General features: G+C 43.7%; 3 protein-coding genes and 1 non-coding gene across 5 annotated transcripts in view; 2 read left to right on the top strand and 2 right to left on the bottom strand.

Moving 5' to 3' along the window:
* LOC131666801 (mucin-5AC-like) overlaps positions 1-4,392 on the bottom strand; it is a 64,284-nt gene extending 59,892 nt beyond the window's left edge. Inside the window, exon 1 of the mRNA XM_058939731.1 lies at positions 4,070-4,392. Within this exon, the coding sequence (XP_058795714.1) occupies positions 4,070-4,208 (139 nt within the window). The 5' untranslated portion in view covers positions 4,209-4,392. The remainder of the gene's footprint in view (positions 1-4,069) is intronic.
* Positions 4,393-5,622: 1,230 nt separating this feature from the next.
* On the top strand, positions 5,623-8,886 carry LOC131666831 (cell division control protein 45 homolog). Of its 2 annotated transcripts, none has more exons than XM_058939800.1 (9): positions 5,623-5,891; positions 6,057-6,209; positions 6,285-6,500; positions 6,577-6,753; positions 6,823-7,055; positions 7,140-7,476; positions 7,554-7,951; positions 8,025-8,101; positions 8,179-8,886. In XM_058939800.1, the coding sequence occupies exons 1-9, from the start codon at positions 5,841-5,843 to the stop codon at positions 8,241-8,243; spliced, it is 1,707 nt and encodes a 568-aa protein (XP_058795783.1). In that variant the 5' UTR covers positions 5,623-5,840; the 3' UTR covers positions 8,244-8,886. The 2 variants fall into 2 exon arrangements, with proteins under 2 accessions (XP_058795783.1, XP_058795784.1); XM_058939801.1 differs by having other exon boundaries at positions 5,623-5,807; positions 8,179-8,885.
* Positions 8,887-10,003: 1,117 nt separating this feature from the next.
* Positions 10,004-23,978, bottom strand: LOC131666833 (nucleoredoxin-like). The gene is made up of 7 exons (XM_058939802.1): positions 22,872-23,978; positions 14,917-15,186; positions 14,045-14,145; positions 12,508-12,703; positions 11,618-11,708; positions 11,373-11,509; positions 10,004-11,231 (listed from the first exon to the last, which is right to left on the bottom strand). Exons 1-7 carry the CDS (start codon positions 23,349-23,351, stop codon positions 11,016-11,018), a joined length of 1,491 nt encoding a protein of 496 aa, XP_058795785.1. The 5' UTR covers positions 23,352-23,978; the 3' UTR covers positions 10,004-11,015.
* A 633-nt stretch (positions 23,979-24,611) lies between these two features.
* Trnar-ucg (transfer RNA arginine (anticodon UCG)) lies at positions 24,612-24,684 on the top strand. The gene has a single exon. It is a non-coding gene; the product is annotated as a tRNA-Arg (tRNA).
* Positions 24,685-24,851: the final 167 nt, after the last annotated feature.

Below are 24,851 nucleotides of genomic sequence, written 5' to 3'. Positions count from 1 at the left end.
GAGCGAAAGCCTAGATAAGCAAAGAGCTCGGAATGGCGAGGCGTTTTATTAAAGCCAATGCCAGATCAGGATTACCGATGGCGAGCGCGACGAGTCTCGTGCGACGCCCCGGCGAATGTCCATCGAGCGTTAAAAGCGCGCCGCTCTCGCGAACAGTCAGCCGGCCCCTCGGAATAATTCTTTGGCGCGTTTGGACGCGGTACGAAGAGGACGAGCACGCCCGAGATAGAGACGCTATTCCAATGACGTTCGCGACGCGATGGCGTGTAGCTCATTGTCGGTGAGCGAGAGGCGAACCTGCATTTTCCCACGCAGCTGTACGCGCACGCAGCTTGAGCCGCGCCTCGGACTCCAATGGCCCCTCTCGGCTTGGCTCCTTCGTCGATCGCCGCCATTGTCGCGACGGATAGAAAAATCGCGAGAGCTGGCTGTCTATGCGCGTGTTCCGCTACACTGTCTTGTCTTATTATTGACTTATTATTGAGCGAACTTCAATTGGCATTGTTAGTTCTGGAAATTGGATGGATTTCTAATTCAGTTGCGATTCTTTCGCCTAGCTAATGTTGTCAAATACAGAGATCGACGAGATGGCAACGCACTCTTTTTCGGCCTTGATAACGTTTCACCAAAAAACGAACTTGCTTTGGCACGTCAACTTGAAATTGGTGGAGTAAGCCGACATTTGCGGCGCCAATTAATCAATAGCAAAGGCCTGATCGCATACCCCGGTAAAAAGAGTTTAATTTCCCGTCGCTTTTTCCAATGCGGAGAGAGGGATAATTTGATACAGACAGCTCGCTCTCGCATGATCGTTCTGGCGCGCGAGCGGCAGAAACCCACATAATAAACGGAAATCAAGGCAATAAAGCTCGGCGCGCCGTGCCGACGACGGAGAGAAAAAAGCAGCCCAAGCAATATAATCCTTGCCCTCGGTAAATCAGACGCGAGTCGCTTTTTGTTGGGCTGGATGGGTCGTCCCGTTGTTTGCGCGCGCAGCAAACAAAGACAGTTTGCTCGGTCGATCCTGAAAACACGAGGAACGTCGATGAGCAGAAGCGTAGCCAAGAGAAGCTTGCAGCAGCTGGCCGTCGACTGTCCAGTCGCCAACGGACCGCGCGAGGTTACAGCTAATGCCGCGCGTTTCCACGCGGACGAGGAGACGAGCACGCGCGAGTTCATAGCGAATGTGCTTAGCGTCCATTCGCGTACGCATAGGAGCGTGGTCAGGTGCGCGTGCGCTGCAAAGACGTTTTAATGGTATGCCGAGACGCTGCCGACAAAGAGGGCGGGCAGCTGTGTTTTACGATAGACGGCTGCGAGGCTATGCTAATCGTCGCGTTTTAGGGCTTGGCCCAACGGCCAGATAAATATCACTTTTAATAAAGTTGTAAATAAAGGCAGAAGGGTATAAAGTGGGACAGTCGCGGGCTTGCGCCAAGGAGCAAACACTTGCCTTTAATGTCCGCGTGTAAATTACGAGATTTTTGGCGCGCGCGTTAGCTCGGCTAAATTACGGCGACAATTCGCTCCTCTCGGCCTGTGCGCTACAACGCGCTCCGTAAATTCAACGCTGAGCTTCGTTAACTGTGCGTCGCGCCCCTCGATCTTCCGTTAGACGGACACTCGCGATCGCCTCTCGGCGCCTGTCCCGGAGCCGCCGCCGCCGCCGCCACGAGCAACCAAAAGACGGCATCGAACTTTTGCGAGTATCGCGGCGTCGGCCCGTGCGACGGACGATCTTTAACGTTGTTTACCGCGCAGGAGCGAAACCTTGAGCCGTCGTGAGGCGGCGACGGCGATGCGTCGGCGCGTCGGCGAGCCGCGCGGCCTTCTTTCGCTGTGAAGCAATACGCGCGCGCGCGCGCGCGCCTCGAAGGAACGCGCTCCATCGTCGGCCGTTGATGGATGTTGTGCAGCTTGACGACGCGCCGAGAGCACGTCCTTCGACGAGCGAGGCGGGCTGTTGCGTAACCTAAGCTGCCACCGCTTGGCGCGTGCGAGATCGATCGCGGCCGAGCTAATTAGACGCACGTAATTGTATAGAGGCGATTTTCTACGGCTGACCGCGGCGACGCACTTGCTTCTACGTTGGCCAGCGACGAGGGGAGAAAGGGAGCAACGGGAGGCTTTGATTTTGATCGCGCTACAACGCGCTTTTTTCCTGCTTTTTTCTGCTCCTTCTCTACCGGGAAAAGAAAGTTCGCGTTGCTCGTCACGCCGAGAGAGCGCACTTATAAAAATTATACTTTCGCGATGCCTCCTTCTCTGCCTCTGTAATAATCTCTCTCGCGATGGTTTATTCATTTGGCGCGTCGATGCGCGGCCAGAGTGAGAGAGACGAGGAGCCGGGCGCGTGGCGGCGGTGGCATCCGAATGGAGCTTTGCACAGCTGTCGACGCGAGCACGAGCTTTCGGCTGCTGGGCAGCGGCGGCCTCCGAAGTGCTCGGAAGTCTTGGAAAACTTACTGGCCGGCTCCAGCGCACGTTTGCCAGCAATTGCGCAAGGACTGCACGCGCGATAGCAATGGAACGAACACAAAGCTAAAGCCGCGAGGAAAGTAAAAGGCCGCGATATAGTGTCGTGGGCAGGGCCGGGCCATTCGATGCAACCGGAAATTCAGCTGACTGCGACGCAGAAAGAGAGCGACACACATATTTGTCTCTCTTGATTTTCCGGCGCACGCGATGCACTTTCACGCAGAGGCCGCTAGGAAAAGCCAACCCACGGAGTTGAGACGTTCACCGGCAGCTGCGATTTCGCTTCGAGCTGCAGCAGTGCATGCCCTTCTCTTTTTCGCGCCGCTCCACGCTGGCACGCCGCTGTATATCTGTGTATACGTTCAAGTGGGAATGCTTAGTCTGCTGCTCTGCTGCAGATTTCGGAAATTCGTCGATGGCGAAATTCGGCTTGCGGAGGAAGTCTGCTTAGATGAGGATGGACTCGCCGCAAGCCTCGTAATTGCTGCTAAAGCCCGTAAACGAAGCCGTCGCCCGTATTTTTTTTCTTCTCTCGTTCCTTTCTCCTACTTTTCTCGCCAGACTGCATTATCCCATTTTCCCATTTTCCCATTTTCCCATTGTATGTTCGTCTACGCGTGTCTCGTGGCCTTGCTTTGCTTTCGTACTAGACCACTCGACCGCAATCGCCAATTAACTTTCGATTAGCAAAAAATAAGGAGATATTCGCATTTGCAAATCGCAGCCCATTAGACTTCTGTGGCGTCTCTTAGACGGCCATGTAACTGGTGCCTCGATCTTTCATACAGTACACTCAACTAATTTCCCACGCAACCGGACAATACTTTTGAACGGTAATTCGCTCTTGTCAGAAATCACACTCTCACGCTTCCTATGTACGCGCTTTCGTAGCCTTCAACCAAGCCTATCGCGTCGAAGCATCCTCCCGAGTAGAAAGGACATATTGGCCGTGATTTGCACGAATCAAACAAAGCCATCGTAAAGGATGAAAAAAGGAGCAATAAAACCGCGCCAAGGACTCGGCGTGATAGCTTCTCTATTGTAAATACCGTCTCCGTCTCACTCACGAACAACTCTCGCGCGAGTACGCACAGCTATTGAGCAGTCCTTTGACGTCACGCGTACGTGCGCCAACTAGGCAATGTGTCCTAGCCGTTCGAGAAAAATTACTCTCACTTGTCGCAGGTTTGTCAATCCAACGCGACGCACCGCTCGCACGCCGAATGCGCTTGTGCTTGCCGCGTGGAAATTCAATTTTCGTCGCAATGCATTTACCAACCATTGCGTTGGCTGTTTCTTTCCAAGTCGTTCAATTTTCAATTTTTCAATGGCAACGCGATAAATACCAATTGCGAGCGCTGGATAGCAATTGCCTTCGTCGATTATTCATGTGGAAAATCGTCGAAGCCGGGCGTCTACGTGTCCGCGGAGGAAGTATTAATTGCACGGCAGTGAATGGTTGAACAGAAACGAGCCGCAGTGCAGCCATCAGAAATGAATCGTGCGCAGCGGATCAGAGCGAAAATGCCCGAGGGGAATTGGCCCTCGCTGGGAAAAAACGCGTGCGGAAGCTCGCCACGGCGATACCAACCTGCGTCGGCGTTCAACAGCACGATCGGCACGAGTCCTCGCTCGGCAGCGGCGCTAGGCAACTGCTTGTCGGCGGCGAACACTGCTCCGAGCACGAGCAGCACCAGCACCAGCAGCAGCACTCGAATCTGCGCCAACATTGTCCTCTCTTCGACATAGCATCACATTTTCAAGCAAGAAAAAACGAGCTTCGCTGGCACACGAACGCCGCTGGCAATGGGACCGCGAGAACAATAATAAAACGCAACAGATCTATTTTCGAGCCTCAACTACTAGCAGCGAACACGAAAGTGCATTAGAACGTACGAGAGCACCTCGTGCACAAGTCCATGCCGCACTACTGTTGTAACTGTGTTGCTGCAGCGATCCTCGGGTGTTTGTATTTTAGCAGCCGACCGCGCGTTCAACTCGCAGCGCTTCGCTGCGGCCTTTCACTCAACTATAGTTTCCTTGCCGACAATGCCGACTGCTCAATGACGGCTCGGCTCGGCAGGCTTACTTGCTTGGACCTGCTTGGACTTGGTCCTATGCTATGCAGTGCCTAGCTGTCACTTCACCAGTCGCCAGCTAGCATTGTCTGCCTTTATTTACATTCATGGCTTGTAAAACAAACTTCCAACTTTTATAATTATTGCTACTCGATCAATATAGTTCAAATACATTATCTCCGTAAGTTTCATGTGGAATAGTATCTCAGTACATGAAGATTGCTAAAACCTTTCACATGGCCAAGTTTTTTATTCAATCGAAATCTAATGCGAATTTACTATTTTTTTTTATCAATTCTTGCTAATTTATTGTTATTTCTTACGTAACAATGTGCATCATACCTAAAAAATGTATTTGAAACTAACATTTTCTAGAAACCAGTATCCAAGCACGTGCACTCAATCACAAGCGTGTAAAAACGATTTTCATTTATGAAAATAAGTAAAGATATACATATAGTAATTCTACGTGCTATCATTCCTCGAAGCGAAGACAACATCTATTTTTATTTTGAGTAAGATAAAGAGCCAGATACTTGAAAAAAACACATTGAGCTAAGTTTAAATTATGAAGATTTAAAAAAATACCATTATTATTGACATTTGCAATCACAATTATAAATATCCAATTTAATACTATGATTTTTATTTAAAAGCGTTTATATTCTGCTAAAAGACTGCATTGCTAGTTCAGTCGACTCTATTCGGTAAAATATCTACAACCAAATGTTAATGAACATATATTATTATTGTCTCACATGCCTTGTATACTAAAAAGTTCATTAGGGTACTGTATGAAAATACATAGCAATAAGATTCATAAACAGGGATGATTATACATACTTTCCACTATTTATTTATTTGCTTAGATTCATTGGTAGGACGCTAATGAAAATAATAATTTAAATGTGAAAAGGTATTCAATGATAAAGCAATGCTCTATTTTTACACTTTCGCGCTTTCAACTTACACTGCTTCCAACGACCTTTCGCCAAACTATCCTGGTTACTGACAGTCGAATGACAGTCTTTCATAATTTTTTCTGGAAGTGTAGTTAGTAGTACATACTACATAGTTGCCATTGCCATCAGATTGATGCACTCTATGCATGCAGTCATGAAGACGTATATATTTCCATGGTATGTTCTACTATAATGGTGTTGAACCTAGTTGGTTGAACGTTTGAAAACATAACCTTGGTGAATTTGGCGGCAACAAGCGGGTTGCTGTTTGCTTCAAAAGATACAAGAGGTTCGTCAACGTTGCTTCAATGCTGCGAGCATCATGTTCATTACAAATTTACAAAGGGAGTTTTACCAAGAAATACATGGGAAAGTTAGTATTCAGTGATCGATACTGAATGTTTGCATTTGTAGTTTTACTGCCGAAAGCACTTTTTTTTTGTTTACCGTGATTACGTGATGATTCTGCGATATTTTTTTCATACAGTTCAGATGCGTTCAAGACAAGTTACTAATGTTTAATTATGTTTGTTTTTAGCAAATTCTTCTTCTAGTTAATTTTGATGTTGATGCCATTTGTGCTTCCAAAATATTACAAGATTTGTTTAAACATGACAATATTACATACACACTTGTGCCTGTTCAGGGTATTGAGGACATGGTTCATGCATATAAAGACAATGCAGAAGAGGTAAGTCATAGCTTTGTAAATAAGATTCATAAATTGGCCTGCATTAAGAATTTAAAATAAATATTTACTTTCTAGATAGCATATGTCGTAATGATCAATTGTGGTGGAATGCTAGACATTGTTGATTTATTAGAACCAGAGGAAAAAGTAACTTTTTTCATTCTTGATAGCCACAGGCCTTATGATTTATGTAATATCTATAGTGAAAAACAAGTACAAATTCTTGGAGAGCCACCTGAAGATGAAAAAATACAAATACCAGAGTATAATGATGTCTTCAATGATGAATCTGTAAGTTATTTAATGACATTTTATTACCATTGATATTAATTTTATTGGCATGGTATTATTAATTGACATAATTTAGTCAGACGAAGAAGACAACTTGGATGATCTTTCAGATGATAAAAATGAGTCAGTTCAAGCCAAGCGCAGAAGATTACAAGAAGCCCAAATTATTAAAAAAAGACAACGGCGGGAATGGGAACAAAAGAGAGATGAGCTTATGTTTAATTATTCGCAATATAGTTACTATAGCAAATCAGTATGTATATAAACTGCTTGTAAGCAGTGTTATTGACTTTTTACTTAAAAATTATTATTTATTTTTTAGAGTGCTTTGACTGCATATGAAATGACATGGCAAGCTTCCAGAGACAGTTTGGATATGATATGGTGGGCCATTATTGGATCTACTGAACAGGCTTTGTTAAATAAAGTAGAATCTACTACCAATACTCTGGACACTGGTTTTCTACAAGGTCATGTTTCAAGATTGAGTCATGCCAGAAGAGGAGATGGAAATGAGAATCAAAAGAGCACAATGAAAATCACATTTGAAAAAGAGTATCCTTTCTTAAAATTTTTCACTTTCAATTTACATATCTAATTTAAACACCAATTAATTTCTTAACATATTTGGTTAATTAGTTTAAAATTAGCATTGTACCATCACTGGACTGTTGAAGATAGTCTGAGGCATTCCATGATAACATCAGTCGCATTACGCCTATGGTCAATTAAAGGAGAACAAAAAATGAAACAACTCTTAGCAGAAATGGGGCTACCTCTTGATCAATCGAAGCAACAATTTTCAGCTATGGATTTAAATCTCCGAAATGAATTTAAAGATATGGTTGAAAAGATAGCTGATAAATACGAAGTAGGCAGTGTTATTGGCGCTAGTTTCACTTTGCATAACGGCTACAGATTTAAATATTGTGCTTCTGATGTTGTTTACGCAATGTTGGCTGTGATGGAATCAACAGTAAGCATTAATTTTTTATTGAGCTTGCAAAATCATTATACCAATAACGCAAATGAAAATGTTATATATTTGTCCAGTCAAAAGAACGACCACCAAAGTTATGTTTTTTAGAAGCATCTAGTTGTCTTACACGTACAAATAAGGATGTTTTAGATAAAGCAATAGAAAAAGCCAAAACCATGCTTGTACATATTTTTAAAACTGCTCAAAGCATTTTGGAGCTAAAGCAAGTGACGAACGCTGGCGCATATCTGTACATAGTTTTATCAGACAGCATTTTACATTGTCATATGTTCTCTCATCCCCACACACTTCTGATGTTGGCACAATTCACATTGAGAGCTTATGTCGCATCCTCGAGAAACAAATACAAAGCCGCTTCTATACCACTCGTTGCGTCTGCGACATACAATGAAGAAAAGAAAACGTGCCTCATTGTTGGTATACCTCCTGTATCCGAAGAACAGCCTAGAAGGTATGTTTTATCTTTTGATAATTTTACGCGTTAAGAAAATATTTTTCATTCTAAAGTTTATACTTTCTTTTAGTTTGTTTGGACGAGCGTTCGAACAAGCAGCTAAAAATACTAATTCTACTTTGGAAGCAGACTACTTTGATACCACAAGTAAGATCTTTGTAATTTGAAAATCTATTTTAAAAACCTATAATTAAATTTTAACTAAGTACATTTTTCTGATGTAGTTGCAAGACTGAAAATTGAAGATAGGCCTAAGTTCTTTGATGCTTTGGCAGCGTTAATGGATTAAAAAAATTTGGTCAAACTTAATTTTACTAACGAATCATGTTGGGTAAAAAAATGTGATCCATTGCATAGCTTATTTTATTACATCAACGATAGATAAGAGATTAGTGTAAGTTTTGTTAATACGTTTAAAACGCAGTTATTGTTTATCACATTGATATTTTTTAAATCGAAAAGAATTGCACGTTTCAGACATTGAAGTTCAAATTTTACGATAAAAACGAACCAACCAACGTATTGATTTTTGTTGAAAATTTTTACAAATTAACAAAAATAACTAAAATACGTACGTAACCTCACTAACTAAAACAAAGGCAACATTAATTTTTAAATATCAATTTTTTTCTTTCGTAAAATTCCTAAGTAAATTGGATAGTGATTTTGTATATATTTGATAATAATTAAGTAATGAAAATTGTTAGCATTATATAGTAATATTTCAGAGCACACCGACTGAATGAATTGTCTAACATGTCGATAATTTAGAACAAAATTAAATTCATAAATATTTAGTGTCGATGAATTGTGTATATTTCTGTGAACATAAAAAATGTCACATTAAATCCTTCATTAGAAAATTATGTAAGTTATAATAAGGAACAAATAGATGTCACTATCGTCATTCAATCGAATTGTAATTTAATATGATTTCCTTACGTAATTATGCATAAGAAATTAATACTGAATTTTCAAAAATCAAATGTATACAAAATTTTGTAGTACAAAAAGAAATTGTATTACAAGATATTTGATTTTATAAATAACATATAATAATATATAAAACTAACTACTATTCCACTCATCCTTTTTTATACAGCAGTTATTTATTCCTATAACTCATTATTTCTCATTATTTCTCATAATACCATATGATAAATAATTTTAGTTTTCGTTGTTTTCGAGTTTGATACTTTTGTACGTAGCTGGCAATTTATGAAAAGCCAATTTCTCTTTATTCGTACTTACATTGAAAAGATCAGAACTGGTTTTATTTTGAAATTAGCTCTAATTTCATTCAGGGTTGCTATGAATCAGATATATTTCAATACAGAATTTTGTAAATGAAGGTATAATAATGAAATAATTGAAATAACTATAAAAGACAAGTGTGAAATAACCTAGTTTGCTGAATTTTTAAATAAGAATTTATGTAAAATATCATATTGGATACAGAAGGAGTGTTACTTTGCCCAGCTGAAAATAATCTTGTACGTGTATCCATGCGCAAATGTTATTAAAACATGAATATACAAAAATCTCACATTGAATTCTTCATTAAAAATATGAATTTTAATTTGTGTCGTCGTTATTCAGCAAAGTTGTGATATTGACATACACACTTTACATCTGCATAAATAATTCACCAAATATACTAAGGAATACTTTGCTTCAAATTTTATCTAAAAATTTATTTTATTTCTATGGTAGTAATATCTTCTACTTATCACATGAAATAAGTAAGCCCAAACATAGTAGAGATCAGTCACGCTTAGACCAGTCAACAGCCGGAAGAGTACTCGCTCCTAATATCAAACAATGTTGAATTAAATACCACTCCGTCGCTTGCTGTTAGTGCTACCCCAATAATACTACAATAAGCGTCAATAGGTGCACTGATTGAGTGAATTTTCAATTAATATAGGAAAAGAGGAAACACATCTGTTCAGTACCAATGAACCTTGTATATTTCTGTCTGCATAAAAAAATCTCACATTAAATTACTCATAAAAGAATTACTTAAGTTACAATTAGTTCTAAATTTTTAATATAACATTAAGTGCCTACTTAATTGTGTATAAGAACTTAACACTAAATGTTTGGAAATCAAAATTATAAAAAAGATGACAATTCGAAAAAGAAATTGAATTACAAGATATTTGGCTTTAACATGAATACAATCTACCATTTCATTTCCTTTTCTTTTAATGAGCGGTTGTTTATTTTTGTAATATATTAATAGTAAATTTATTTATTGTATCATTGTTTAAATCACTCTTTTTCCAGTTTTTTTTTCTAATATTCTTCCTGCACATTTCATCAACAAATATATAAGTTTTTCATCAAAACTTGGCCTACTCAAAAATAGCTAGACTTGATAAATATTTGTTTGAATCTTAATTTGAAGATATTGAATTCATTGAAATAAAAATGTTTCGGCATGCAGAAACATTTTTAAATTTACAATCGTGTTAAAACATTAACGACTACATTGACGCGTAAAATTTTAGAGACAGACTTTGAATTGAAGTGTTTCTTGTTTTGATTTTGCATTGGCGAAAAAGTACAGACATTTATCATAATAATGATTGACTTATAATTAAATATTGAAAGGCAGTTTTATTAAATATTCCGATTTATGCTGAAAGGCCTAGTTTTCAAATAAACTCTCTTGATTTTCCTCATCGATGATTTTCGTTAACAGTAACGACTCGTAACCGCAACCAGAGTTGCTTTTTTGCTCATCTGATAAAATAAAATATGGTTGCAAGTTTAGTATATGAATATTATCAAATGGAAACGCTATTAGCCACGAGGATCCATGGAATTTGTGTACTTGTAACAGCTACAGACAAAGAACAATGAAAAAGTTATACCGATGGGAGAGCAACACGAATAATATAAAATCGCAAATACTAAAAGATTATGATAATTGCATCGATTAAGTAGCGCTTTGTACATACAACATAAAGAGAGGGTACTGCGTGCATTTGCCGCGATTATCACATAAAGACAGTATCGTTAAAATGAGTATCGTTCTCGAACTGCTTTCGATATTTCACTCGGGTTTGACGTTTTTATGCACAGCTGCAATTTTGTTGGTTGTCAGTTTGTCATTCTTGTAACCTTCTACAAACTTCTGCACCGACTCGACCGTGATTTCTGCGCCGTCCTCCATCACTGCATAAACTCCTCGAGGTATGTCGATAGCCGTGAGCAGTGGAACCGCATCGTCAAGACTGACGAATTCCCGTAATATGTCCGAAGTTTCACACTGGGAAATATGAAAAAGCAATACTCTAAGAAACTGGTGGTTGCCGCACCCTCGAGCAAGAGAAGAAAGTTACAAGGCAAGTATGTACCCTGTAGCTCTCAGGGACAGCAAGTAGCGCACGCGAATAGCAAATTAACTTACGTCGAGTGCTATGTAAAACTGCAGCGTGTCGTCTGGATCGTCGAAGTTAGGGTCGTAGTCCGGCCGGTCGCGCCTGTACATCTCGGCGGCCGGCAAAAGAACGCTCTCGCCAAATTGTATCTCGCAGTCTTCACCCTCTTCGCACACGTACCGCACAGCGCACACAGAGTATGAAAAAAGAGCGGTGAGCGAGAGGGAATAAGACAATATATATACGATGAAAGAGATAGTAAGTTTTGACTTACCGACAAACAGGATAATGGCTGGGGCGTCGTGCAAAGATGTCGCGTATTTCTCTGTGAGGATGTTCACCAGTCGACTCGTCCATGGGAAATTCTAGACGCATCGACACAAAGCCAAACAAAGATAACATTTTATTGTAGGCTTTGTAGGGGAGCTTGAGACTTTAGGACTGATATGTGATATGGATTTTTTTCTGAATCTTTCAAGATTTTTTTTGTGCCGAGTTACAAAGCCTAACTTTACTGATTATAACGGAACGAGCAAGTTCAACAGTCATTTTATTTGGTATTTAATAGTCTTTTCCACAACATCTCAGCTTTCTTTGCGATCAATGGAAATAGAAAATTACGACGCTTAAAGCAAAGCTTTGGTGACTTACATTATTCTGATAGAAAACCGTAAAATTATCATAAATTGAAGGGTAAGATAAAACAAAAGTTGCCTAAATAGCGTTGGTAGGCAAAGTTATTAGAGACGCTGGATAATCTTATAACCCCAAATAAAGCGATTTACCATAAAAATGTTAATTCTAGGAGATCCCCGAGCAATTTACATGCGCGAGCCATATAAGAGAGAAAGAGAGAGAAAGATATATATAAAAAAAGAGAACGAAGGCAGACGGGGTAGTCAACGAAACGCGAAATAAAAACAAATCACGCACAGATCGTAGTCTTAACCGGATTATGTCGAGAAAGAAAGAGAGAGAGAGGGAGAGGGAGAGGGAGAGAGAGAGAGAGAGAGAGAGAGAGAGAGAGAGAGAGAGAGAGAGAGAGAGAGAGAGAGAGAGAGAGAGAGAGAGAGAGAGAGAGAGAGAGAGAGAGAGAGAGAGAGAGAGAGAGAGAGAGAGAGAGAGAGAGAGGTATGAAGAATAAAATATAGAGTCAATTCATACAAGACCCTCGGGATCCTCAAGGACCTCGGTACGGCCCTCGAGGGTGATTATGTTGTCGCGTGGATCGAGAATGACCAGAGTTGGTATGGCTTGGACGTCGAGGGCTCTTGCCAATTTCTGCCGCCTTTCCTCTTGCGCGAACGGTATTCTCAGCCAGGGCATTGTGTCTGTGTAGGTCTTATATGATTCTTCACTCCTGTAAATCATCAGATAAGAGAATTAAAATAATTCTTTGAATTGATAATCGGATTCAAGAATCGCATATCGGTCGAGTACTTTTCAAATGGACATCTATTTTGGCTCGAGTCTTGAAAAGAACACTCGTTCTGGATAATTATTTGACTATATTTGTCTTTTGTCAGCAAAGTTATGAAAAAAAGCAAATGAAATACCCAAAACGAAACTTAATTGAAAGGAAAACTCAAGTAAACCACGAGGAAAAAAACGGATTTGCATAACTGTCAACTCGACTGAAAATAAATCTAGCGACGAAAAATCCTGTTGCCGTGGTCTAGAATCTTGGACGTAGACGAATTAACGAAAACAAAAGCTCTAGACGACCCAAGTAATGCCAAGTGATTTGAATTTTCTGCAGACCTTTTGGCCAAAAAGCCTTGTTAATTAATGCATTCGTTTTGATCGTAAAAAGCGAAAAAAGTTTCTGTTTTCTCTGGTGGTAGGCTCGAGCGGCGCCATTGATTTTCCACAACTTGCATATTCAGCGAGTTTTTTGCGTTTCTTTCTCTTCTTTTATGATCGCGCCTGAGACGAGTTTGCAATGTCGAGATTACAATGGAGCTCGTTTCATCATCGTCACGGTAATTCGAGTGTTTGTACTTGGCGCGCAATCCAAAAGAGAAGAACTACTTTAAAGAAAGATAAAAAAACAAAACAGCAACGATCGATCCGTTCTATTTATCTCGTGGGAACAATGCGCAGATACTTTCGAAAGTTTTTTCTTTTGGTACTCCCTTCTTTTCGTGCCAACTCGACTATTTGCACTTTTGCCCGCGCGAGCACTATCGAGAGATTCTTCGATCGTCTTCCTTCTTTTCGCATTGGCATTCTTTGCGCTCTATCTCGCGGCTGCCGGCTATTTGTCATCTAAAAATATTAAGCAGCTCGCGCTTTTTATTGCGCTCCGTCTGCGCTCCGTAGCGAATGTATTATTCATTGTTTCCCCTTGTTCCGCTTGATTTATCAAGCAATTCGAATAAATCAACGTGTTCTATCAGAAAATAAGTCAGCAATAATTCTATCTGTGGATTGCAATCTGAAGAAAAGCAAACCAACACGATTGTTATGAAACTTATTGTTAAATGACGCTAGATCTTGATGAGATCCGTGCATCCGAGCAATTTGACGATAAGACACGGAGCTTCGTATCGTCGCACGTATCAACCGTATAGATTGGCTTGGCCTATATAGGGCGCGATCGTACACGTCAACATCTCGTAAAGATAGTTTCCTCCGTTGTTACTCTACCGCTGTATGTACGAGGGATAACGGCTGAATTTCAACGAGTGATCGAACTTACCTATCCGAGCTGACGAATATCACCTCGAAGTTGTGGCCACGCTCCCTCACACGTTGGTACGTCTCTATCAATTGTGGCGTGAAAGCTTTGCAGGGTGGACACTGTGAACGAGAAACTGTGCGTTAGACTTTCGTCCGTTGGATCAGCGAAAACTAGCCTATACTTTCTATCCCAAATTTATCTATTTCAAAGAGAGAAAGAGAGAAAAAAAGAAGAAAAGACGTTGCGTGCCTCGATTTTGTAATTTTGTAATGCAATTAATATCTGGTTGCCTAACATCAATAACAGCAGTAGCGTCTAAATATTTTCATGAATCAAAGAATTAATAATTATAGAGTGTGCGATACGCATAAATATAAATATAAAATAGGTAGCAATATGCATGCGTTCGATTTGATTGCGCACAGCACGCACTTGAAACTTGAGTTTGCACGGGTCGCCCGTTTACCTGTGCTCTTCGTACCCATATTCAAATATACCTCAATTTGTCGAACCGCACAAGGGGCGCCTTCAGATTCGCTCTCGCGCGTACTCGTACACACTTGTATGCTCAAAAAACTGAGCTTTCACGTCGCTCTCGCGCATCACTTTTATCCCTCATTTGCATTTCCATCCTGTTGCATCGATCCTACTTGCAGTTTTACCGCTAGAGGGATCAGTTACTCGATCAATCATATTGCACTATTAAAACTTGATTCCATTGAAACTTGACTACTTATAATACGTATAATACGTGAACATGCACTTGACGCGATTTAAATACCAAAGAAAAACTTTCGGAAGCCTAAAATCTTCAACGTCGAGGAATTAAATACCGAGACCGCGGGGCGTGGAATTACAGCGAGGTCCGCAAAAAAGAAAACGTAGCTAACCCAATGCGCACTAAAGTAGACCCCTTTGTAGCAGTGACGTAGCTCTTCGTGCAGCATAGGTTCGTTGCTGTGGCTGCCGCCGCAAGGTAGCAGCGGACCATCTTCGAGGTTGGACTTAGGATGGGGTGGATTCCATGGGAAGCTCAGACCAGTTGGATCAGCAAGGGCACGTTCGACTCCACCCCGTGTCAACACCTGTCCCGTCGCCCCGTCCAGCAGGATCAGCGTCGGTACTCCCGCCTTTATGCGGTACCTTCGTGTCAGACGCGTCTGCAAGCATTCACAAAATTGTCACTACGATGATCTATATGTTATGTTACGGATTAATAACAATAGCTCTATAGCAGCTCTGAATAAGATAAAACGTAAAGTGAGTCAGGCAGTGATTCAATTTGCGAATTCAGCTGTAATAGCATCATCGTAACGCAATCATTTTCCTAATGTGCCAGTATATTTTGGCATGTTCATGAAAATGCTTCTTTCACTGAAAATAAGAGTAGTTAACAGAGTAGTAAGAGTGGTTAAGAAAATAACAGTTATCGTTTGATTGAATCCAAGGATTATTGGAAACTCGCTCGATCGGCCAAGTCAAAGTTGAAAAAGCTACTGAATTTTTTTCGTGCGTTAGCTCTGATTTGGTTGTTTGCTTGTACGATTGCATTCTCATTACGATGAAAAGATTCTCTGAACGCGCAAACGCCATACATGACCGAAAATACTGCTCGACATAATGGTTTTTGCCCATCTGGGTTGCTCAGATAGCGAGTCTGGCTTTCAAGGCTTGAGCGCGCTTGATTTCAGTGAAAGAGAGGCGAATTAATATACAAGAGGACTCAGACGGCTTCAGACCGCGTCTCTCTCTCTTCAAAGCAAGCAGCCGCCGTGATCGTCGTCGCCGTCGTAGTCAACTCACGACGGTTAGTTGCGGAAGTGTTTTTCTTTTGCAACATTTTTTACTCCTGCCGTATCTCCTCGTTACTTTTTTTACTTTTATGCTCGCGGCGTTTTGACGGTTTACGAACTTGTAAGCCTTTTAACGGGATTGAGTAATAATTTACGAAAAGGGATAGGAAGGCTGGTTAACTTTGTTTCTCGTTTTTCTTGCTCGGATATGCGGTGCGCGCGGCTTTTACATTTTTTGTTGCCAAATAATTTTCCGGCTGCGGGCGACTACATTTAGAGTTTGCGAGTCCGGTAGTTTGCTCTTTCGCGACAAGGCAATTAATTTTCTACGAGAAAGTGTTGTCGGGTGAAAACGTGCATAAGTACCTAAAGGAAGCTTAACGGACTGATTAGCGTAAAAATAACAGCTGATAAGCTCGCGTTCGTTGCAGATACAATGATATGTCGCACAACAAGTATTTGCTCTCTGTCTCGTAGGCACGTTAAAAAGCAATCGAATCGTTGGTCGCACAATAGGCAGAAAACGAATTTCGTTCTTATCATCCTCAACCCTTTCATCGGCGTCCATTGATCTTCTCGCCCTAACCCAGCCGCTACTGCACAATCGATCGGCCTGTCTTTCGCTCTCCCCATAGTCCCCATCCGCTTTCGAATTATGGCTATATAGCGCGGATCGGAGTCAGCTGCCGACGTAATTCGTGGCAACTTTGCACACACTCGCGCGCGCGCCTGGCGGGCCCTCCTTCTTCTACTCCGGAAGAGGCGCGCCGATCGACGCTGCGCCTTTAATGATGCACAGGCCCGTGAAACTTTGCGCCCGCCGCCGAACCTTGCACGCCTGATCGAGTTTTACCAGCGGCTGATTTACGCGTGAGATATTCCAGGGTGAGGAGAGGTTGGGTTGCGCCAGTAAACTTTTATGCAAATTACATTTGTAAGGGGATATTGGTCGATTAGACCAAGTGAGGCAGTTTTTTTATCAATTGTTTCATAATGCAAGCAAGTTTTGTATTTTTATTAATTAATTCATTATTATCACAGCCATCAATGAAGAATGAGTACGGCAGGACAACAGAGTATGCTGAAGGCTCTAACGGCGGTGTTTGTGCCATTCGCTTTGAACGTGTTGCGAGTTTAACACGGCAGAACATCATTTTTCAATTCCATTGTTAAATATTTACAATGCTTTTAGGAATTCTTGCCGAGTTCAGATCCTGCTGGGTGACATTCGTTCGCGCAAATTTTAACACTTTCAATAGGTTCTTGGCAAGCATTATGCAAAGCAGTACGGAATTTGGAGCAAAAAAAGTACAGTAGAACGGGTTTGTTGTCACGGTATGCACATAGTGAACGAAGCTTTTAACACAAAAACATTATAGTCAACGTTTGGCATTTCAATTTTTAATAAACTGCTAGTTCAAATATTGTTTTAACCGAATAGCATTTCAATTACACATTTACACATATATCCAATTTTTGCTTTGTTATCTTGGTAGTACATGTTAGTTCTATGACTTTATACAGCTAGCCAAACGATAAATTATCGGCAAATGGAAAACTGGCCGGGGACGTCCGAATTGCAAACGTACTGCAGTCACGCACAGTGAGAAGAATAAAGAAAGGATTTCAGTTGAAACTCATGTGCCCAGAGGAGCTAATTATTAAAGAAAGTGTTGGCTCCCCTATCGCCAAGCTTTCACACACATGCACGCATACATATTCCGACTGGCGAGTCTTTAAGCCCTTCTCTTTTTTACTCTCTTCGTCGACATTGTCGGTCTCGAGTTGCTAGCTGCCTACGTGCCGAGTTTCGCGCTCGAGAATTTTCCTCTCTGGCTTTGTCCGAAAGTGTTATTCAGTCTCTCTCTCTCTCTCTCTCTCTCTCTCTCTCTCTCTCTCTCTCTCTCTCTCTCTCTCTCTGCGCCCGCGCTCGAGAAGCGCAAGAGCCATGATGATAACACACAGAAGAAGATTCGAGAGAGATGCTTTTTCCATAACCAAACACGACGACGACGGCGACGACGGCGACGACGCTCACGACAGCGACGACGGCGACTCGAGTAAAAATGAAAATGACACGGCGTGAAAGGGGCTTGCGCACTGGCTGCGTGAGTGGCGTGAGCGTGCCCGTTTGTTTTTTAATGCAAGCACGTCGACGAGTTGGCATGTGTTTGCGCAGAATCCAATTGACGCGCTGGCTCGAGGTTTTTTTCCTCTCGAGCTCCGCAGCCACGTCGGCCCGCTATAAATCTGCGCGTGATTACGCGGACACAGAGAAGCTAATAATACATTCGACACGATACCTAGACTAACGCGCGATTTATTGAAGCTGCGCGCACAAAATCACTTCCGCGGCTATGCAAAATTGATCGCTCGTTTTGCCGGATTCGTGAAAAACTCGTGCGTTTAATTATTGATCAGAGCGAGCACATCGCGGATAATTACAAATTGAATTATTTGCAATGCTACCTCGTTGAATTAGCAATTGATCCATCTGGAAACAATTTCTTCCTTTTCCCTCACTCGACGCTCCATCTCATAAGCGATCAGTGTAACAGACGAGGCAAATATACGGATGGTGTAAAAAGGCAAATTCGACTGCCTCAGGGCTAAAAACGAAATTGCCACTGGGTGTGTATTCGCGCTCATATATTCGCGCTCTCGGTTGAATGCTCTGGCAGCTTCGAAAGATTCGATTTCCGTGCGATTTCATCGTCCTTCTTCCCTTTTTACGCCAAATCGATTTGTTCTGCTGCCAACGTATAACCGCCCAGTCTTTCAGTTTTCCACTGGCGACAATCGAGTCAATCAGGCTGCTTTTTTCTTGGCTAAATAACACAGCTGTGCAAGTGATGTTTTTCTTCTTTCATCGCGGATGTACGCGAGCCAAATAATGACGTACGTGCAATTATTATTTCAGTCTTATGGTCGTATAACGTCCGCTGTACAATGAAACGCCGCATAATTAGAGTCAATGGTTGTCACGTTACTCCTCCTCCCACTTGACGTAGAGAGAGAGAGAGAGAGAGCGTGGTCGTTCGAGCTCATTAAGCCAGATTGAATTTCCGAATTGTCTGCTAAGCATAAGCCCACACTGCGTCGACTGAGCCATATTATTAAAAGCATCCTGCAAAGTATTTTATAAAATGTGCTCAGAGAACAAATCGAAGAGCTGCCTATGATGCTATCCAATCAAGAAGTGTGCATTCATAAATAAATTAGTTAATTGCTCGCTGCCGAAAGAAAAGAGAACAGACTTTTTTTCTCGGTCGACACATTGTGATTATACGGATAATACTCGTCGCGACGACGCATAATCGGCTTAGCAAAGGCAAAACTCGAGCGTACTAGAGAAACTCATCGAAAGGAGAGCTGCAACTCGTGCTCCACGAGAATCGCCGGTAACTCGCGCGCGGCTTGCCAGAGAGAAAAAAGTATTGATAAAATTGAGCCCTGCGACTCGCACGCCAACATACATCTAGGCAAGTTGTTTCCCCGTCGCTCACTCGCGGCAACACCCTGTGCACTAGAGCTGAAGGACCTGTGCGCGAGGGTAAACCAGGCTGGGGGTCTCTCTCTCTCTCTCTCTCTCTCTCTCTCTCTCTCTCTCTCTCTCTGCAGTCGCTAGGTGGAAGCTTTCGCGTCAGCTGATTAAAATTTTCCTTTTACCGAGCTGATTCGTAAACGTCGCCGCAAAGTATAAACGCTGGAAAAATTGAGGTTAAACGAACGAGTCAAACGGGATGTCGTTATCCGCGCACACGCAGACGTAGATATGTAAATGAGAAGTAAAAGTTATTCACGCCAGAGATTTTCCGATGCGCTCTGTTAATAATTAGCCATTTCCATTGATGGGCGTATAATTTGCCTCGACTATATAAGACGTAGAAGATTGACGATCCACTTATTTGTACTTGGCGCAGTGAAAGCGATCGCGACGAAGAAAAAAACATCGACAGCCGCGGATGACCTCCCTTGGCCTGTTGAATAGAGGGCTCGCAACGCTCGGATGCACGCTCAATGAGGACTAGAGAGGGGGTAGAAAGGGAGTTGAGAGCAGTTTGGGCTCCGATTGGATTTGTTCTCCCTGTCGAGGCTGGGCCAGGCGAGGCACGTCGGAAGGCCTCGCGGCGTTGCGCTGCGCGTCGTACGTCCTGTGTATGCTCTCGTGTCTTTTCGCGCCTGCGTTAATTGGCTTTTCGCACCTCTCTCTGCTTTCGCGAGCTCTTTCTTATCCGGGCGTCTGAGCTACCGCTTTGGATAGCTGCCTGCCAATGATGGCTAGCTAACTTAATGGCTACGTCTAGACACCGCGATTCCGTGATCAAACGTCTGTCTTCCATTACGGCTAATTACCAGATGGATCGACTGGACTTGTGTGCAAGCAATGAGTTTGGAAAATTTAATGGTCTCGTTTGACGAGCGCGCAACCGCAACCCGTGTGTTACGCTCGATCAATGGCATTCCGTGATATCGGTGAGCGCGAGCGATTGATTGTACACATTCAATGGGGGAGGGGGCAAAGAGCCCGCAATGCATACAAATGCGTGCGGCTGAAAACGAGCAGCGAGAGGAGGCATACAATACATAAAGCAAGTTGCTCTTGTCGTGTACGCATACAGGTACGCGCCGCCTGCTATTGTCATTTCTGCTGCCTCGCTCTATCTATCTTTTTGTCACTATCTCTCTTGTAATTGCTGCCGCGATATGACGCTTCAACGGTTTCACTTATCGATCGGTGGATGTCAGCGATACCGTCCACCGGAAGAAAGAAACAATTATTTATACTGCCCTATCAATTCCTCCTTTTTCGACAACAAACAACTGTAATTACGAAAGCAAGCTAAAGTTATTGGACGATCGTACAATCTAAATGTCGATACAACTCTACTTCACCTCGATCAGGAATCAATTGACTAATTACGAAAGCGGCTTTCGTGTCCAATTAAATCTCGTAGACAAACGCCAAACTCGGGATGAGAAAAGAAACATTCCGGCAATTGGTACGAGACTCTAGAGCAGCTAAGCCGAGCGTTGACATTAAAAGGCCCGCGTGGAAGCAAAAACGAGAGCAGCCGGCACTCGAGATGTCAAAAACCCGTCTGCACGTCGCTGCCAAGTGTGCCTCTACGTTTGATTTTCAATAGAGACAGAGAGAGAGAGAGAGCTTTTCCGCCGTAACGGCACTCAAAACTCGCGAAACTCTCTCGCGCGCTCTTTTGAACGCGCAACCGCGGAAGATATGGGTCGCGCGATTTACCCTCCGGGCCTCTCTTTCCATCTTTCCATTTTCTTCGCACATACTTCTGCTCTTGCTTCTGTAAAACGAACTAATCCAGACGAAAATAGAAGAAAAAACGTAAGAGGGCGTGGGGGGAATGAAAGAGCCGGACAAATATTGAAGCCTGCGGCGTTTGTGTATGCGAGACGCTTGGCTGCTGGCGGTTCTGTTTTTTATCATCTTTTCCAGGCATGTAGCGACTAAGTAGGAGGAATTTCTTTCTCTTCCTTTTCCTTTCGAGAAAGATGCGAGTTCGTATTACTAGCAATGTCGCTTTTTATTTGGTTTGGCGGAGCCGCCCATGTGCGGCCGATTCCGAGAATTTGGTGGCCATGCACCAGACGATTGGTAGATTTGTCGCCTGAATACTAGGCGCGTCCGCTTAGTCTGCAGCTGATAATTCATAGCGGAGGGAAGGTTCGTTTGCGAGTCCAATTGCAAAAAGTTTCTCACTATAATCAAACCATTTGGCAAATGTTTATTCACGGCTTAGCGGCGACGTCTATGCCAAATCCAAATATCATCAATTCATTAAGTTTTAAAGTGAGGCAAGGCAAGGCGCCAGCCAATCTAAATTTCAAATCTAATTAGCCCGAGCTTCACCCTCTAATTGCTCCTCGGCGTCTCGCTGGCTTCGCCTCTCTCTTCGGCCAAGAAAGAGGACGAGATCCGAGCCACTGAATCAATCGACGCGAAACAAGAGTCTATCAAACCGTGCAAGGTCGACGAAAAAGCGGAGAAAAAGTTTCTTGCGATATGCCTGTTGTCGTGCAAATCAAAAAACGCAAGCCGGAGTAAAATCGAGTCCTAGACCGTGGCGCGGCTGCGAAGCTTCCCTTAATTTTCTCCTTATCTGGCGTCGACTTGGTCGTCCTGCGCGCACCCTTGCAAGTTGCGCGTCGGAAGGGAGACAGGCAGGCGGGCGGGCCCCTGTAGTCATAAATTCGACCAAGCCGGCAGAGCCAGGGCGGGAATTATACGGAGCACGTGGCGCGCTGGCGCGCGGCGGCGAGCCTCGTCTCTGGCTATACGCACACATCGATAGACGCACACATGCGTACCTACGCACGTACGCAGAGCAAACGTAGTTGGCAAAAAATGGGGGGGGGGGGGGGGGAGTGCTGCTGCTTTTATTGTCGCAGCGAGTCGTCGCACGGTATACAGCGACTCTCTGCGGAGCTCGACTGGGCAGAGGGGGAGGGATAAAATACACACCGAAATGACTTTTTGCCTTGTCGACTTTTTCTGTTCCGTGTGCGAGGCAAATGTCATTACAACTTCACATGCAGTAGAGTCTTGGCGCTCCGTCGGCAGTCAGTAGGCGGCTATGGCACAGATTTATCGACTCGTTGTATATAATGTTGCGAGAAAGATCGATAGTCATTATACGAGAGCGAGAGAGAGAGAGCAGACGGTCCGACGGCGCGCGAACAAAGAGAAGAGAGGGTGGCGGTTGATGGATGCACTGGGGGTGTCTGTTTAAATAATAGCCGCTTGCCGCGTTAATTAAGCGATGGCTTTTGAAGTGGCTGTACGTGCGGTGCGTCTGCTCGCGGCTCTACTGTCGAGAATAGAAGCAGCTCGTCAAAGGATGCAGGTGCACGCGGCTCGGCAGGCAACCAGCCGTTTCGCTTCCTGCCCTCTCGCTCGCGCCGCGCCCGCGTAGCCAAGGTAAACAAACGCAGTCGTCGATGTCGACCGTCCGCGGGCTGAGCTAAACGACTGCGGCAGCGACAATCAGCAAGAGGCGTCGAGAGGCCAGAGAGCCTACCTTGCGCTCGTAGTCGTCGCTAGGCACGGCGAGCCAAGGCAGCTCGGCCACGTGGTGGCGAAAGCTCTGGCCCAGGTCCAGCACGTCCTGCACGTTAGTCCAAAGCACCGCGTGTATCACCTCGAACCTGCTGCTGCTCGGCTCGCCGTCGGCCACTCCGTTCTGCTCCTCCCTGGCGCTGCCGTTGACGCTGGAGTACAGGTCGACCAGGCGACGGGTGAACTCGTCGCAGCTCGCGGCCGGATCGACGAAGCTGAAGTACAGGCCGAGCACTTGGCAGTGCTGCGTGGCCTCGTGGCTGAGCAGCCTGGCGTCCGGCCGATCGGCGTCGCCGCAGCGCACCAGATGCTTGCCGAGCAATCGCTGCTGCCAGGGCTTGCTGCGGCTGCTGCTGCTGCTGCTGCTGCTGCTGCCCGTCAGCTGCTCGGACCTTGCCATCGCGGTCGGCTTGTCGTCGCTGCCGGCCGAACAAGCGGCCATGACGACGCACGGCGCGCGACTGCCCGCCTGACGCTATCCGGCGCGTCGCGCTAGAGCCAGACCAGGCTCCAGAGTCGGTGCGGCGCGCCGGCGGCGCGCCGGCGGCGCTTCTGTACTCGCCGCGCGGGGCCCTTTCGGTTCGTGGTTCGTGCGCGATGCGCTGCACGCGCAATACCGTATGTGCGATGTGGCCGGCCGAGCGAGTAATGGACCGACAATTCGAAGGGAACGCGTGTATATAAGTGGCGAGCCGTCGGTGAGTGCGCGCGCTGCTCTGGAATGCGCGTCGCCGAGCTTTTACACACTCTACCTGCCAGGCCGCTGCCGACGGATTCGTGTAAAATCCACTCGACTCCGTCGACAACTTCTTTCTTTCTGCAACTTGGCTGCGCGTTTCGCAAACGAGTGTGTTTTCACGGTCATGCAGCGACGATGACAATAGCGAATGCGTTGATGTTTGCAATTAAGGGCCACTCTCAACTTCGGCTACTCGAAAAGCAGCAATTACCCGCAGAAGAGTGCCGTTAAGCGCATCTTTTCGCCAAACAAAAGACTCGTTCGCGCACTTACGAACAGTCTCTATCTCCGCTGTGTTTATTGTAACCGATACACGAAACATTGTTTTCCAAGTTACTTTAATTGTTCCGAAAATTTCATCGTTAAATGTTGAGTCGAGCAAATGAAAGGAAGTTGTTTGACATACCTTTGGAGTTGATGACTGACGATAAATATAACTTGTATATACATCGTTTGTGGTACTAGTTTAATGTGTTTGGTTTTCGTTCACTCACGTTGCCTACACAAAAAGGTAACGTTAAAATTATCATAAAAATGGCCTTTGTTCTCATACACGCGATAATAGTGTCCTTCTGGACTATTAAAATAACTGCTTCTGCTCTGCCATTTTAAATAGGCATAACTAAATAATTTAATAGCTGCAGTCTATTTAGTGATAGTTGCAAGTGATCTCTACGATCTAACGATGATCAATCTGAAATGGTCATGACCGAGTGTCGATAATGTAGAGATCGAATTGCGTAACCATCTGTGACAAATATACTCTTCGACATACAAAGCACATGAATACCACCCATGTTTATAATATACATTTATTATCCGCTTGACGAATCTGTCTAAACTTAAGTATTGTAAATGAAAAATTAATTAAAATTTGACTTTGTATCATCTCAACAATGAATTATTTGTGATAAAAAGGACAGACGATATTCGTCTATCACCACATACTTCAGACTGTCAACTGACCGTGTGGCCTAATGGATAAGGCGTCGGACTTCGGATCCGAAGATTGCAGGTTCGAGTCCTGTCACGGTCGAAAGAGACATTTTTTTTCGTCTTTGCAAATTGAGAAGGTAGTTCACACACTTTACATTCTATTAGAAAAATAAAGATCATGTAAATAAATAACAATGACAATAACAAATACGTTATTAATCAAAGATACATTTGTGACTGACGAAAAAAGTCTGACGTGTCGCTAGA

This window comes from Phymastichus coffea, unplaced genomic scaffold (assembly GCF_024137745.1).
Source record: "Phymastichus coffea isolate CEN01 unplaced genomic scaffold, Cenicafe_Pcof_1.1 PCOF00061, whole genome shotgun sequence".
In the NCBI taxonomy this organism is placed as follows: domain Eukaryota; kingdom Metazoa; phylum Arthropoda; class Insecta; order Hymenoptera; family Eulophidae; genus Phymastichus; species Phymastichus coffea.
This window is presented reverse-complemented; position numbering and strand designations above follow the sequence as displayed.

What these genes read in the sequence shown, in the direction of transcription:
- LOC131666831 (XM_058939800.1), top strand. Translation starts at nt 5,841, where the DNA reads ATGTTCATTACAAATTTACAAAGGGAGTTTTACCAAGAAATACATGGG. An exon ending in ATGTCTTCAATGATGAATCT is followed by an intron (nt 6,501 to 6,576) that starts GTAAGTTATTTA and finishes GACATAATTTAG; the next exon opens with TCAGACGAAGAAGACAACTT. An exon ending in TGGCTGTGATGGAATCAACA is followed by an intron (nt 7,477 to 7,553) that starts GTAAGCATTAAT and finishes ATATTTGTCCAG; the next exon opens with TCAAAAGAACGACCACCAAA.
- LOC131666833 (XM_058939802.1), bottom strand. Translation starts at nt 23,351, where the DNA reads ATGGCCGCTTGTTCGGCCGGCAGCGACGACAAGCCGACCGCGATGGCA. An exon ending in TTGAGGATCCCGAGGGTCTT is followed by an intron (nt 11,709 to 12,507) that starts GTATGAATTGAC and finishes CGATGCGTCTAG; the next exon opens with AATTTCCCATGGACGAGTCG. An exon ending in AGTTTTACATAGCACTCGAC is followed by an intron (nt 11,232 to 11,372) that starts GTAAGTTAATTT and finishes CATATTTCCCAG; the next exon opens with TGTGAAACTTCGGACATATT.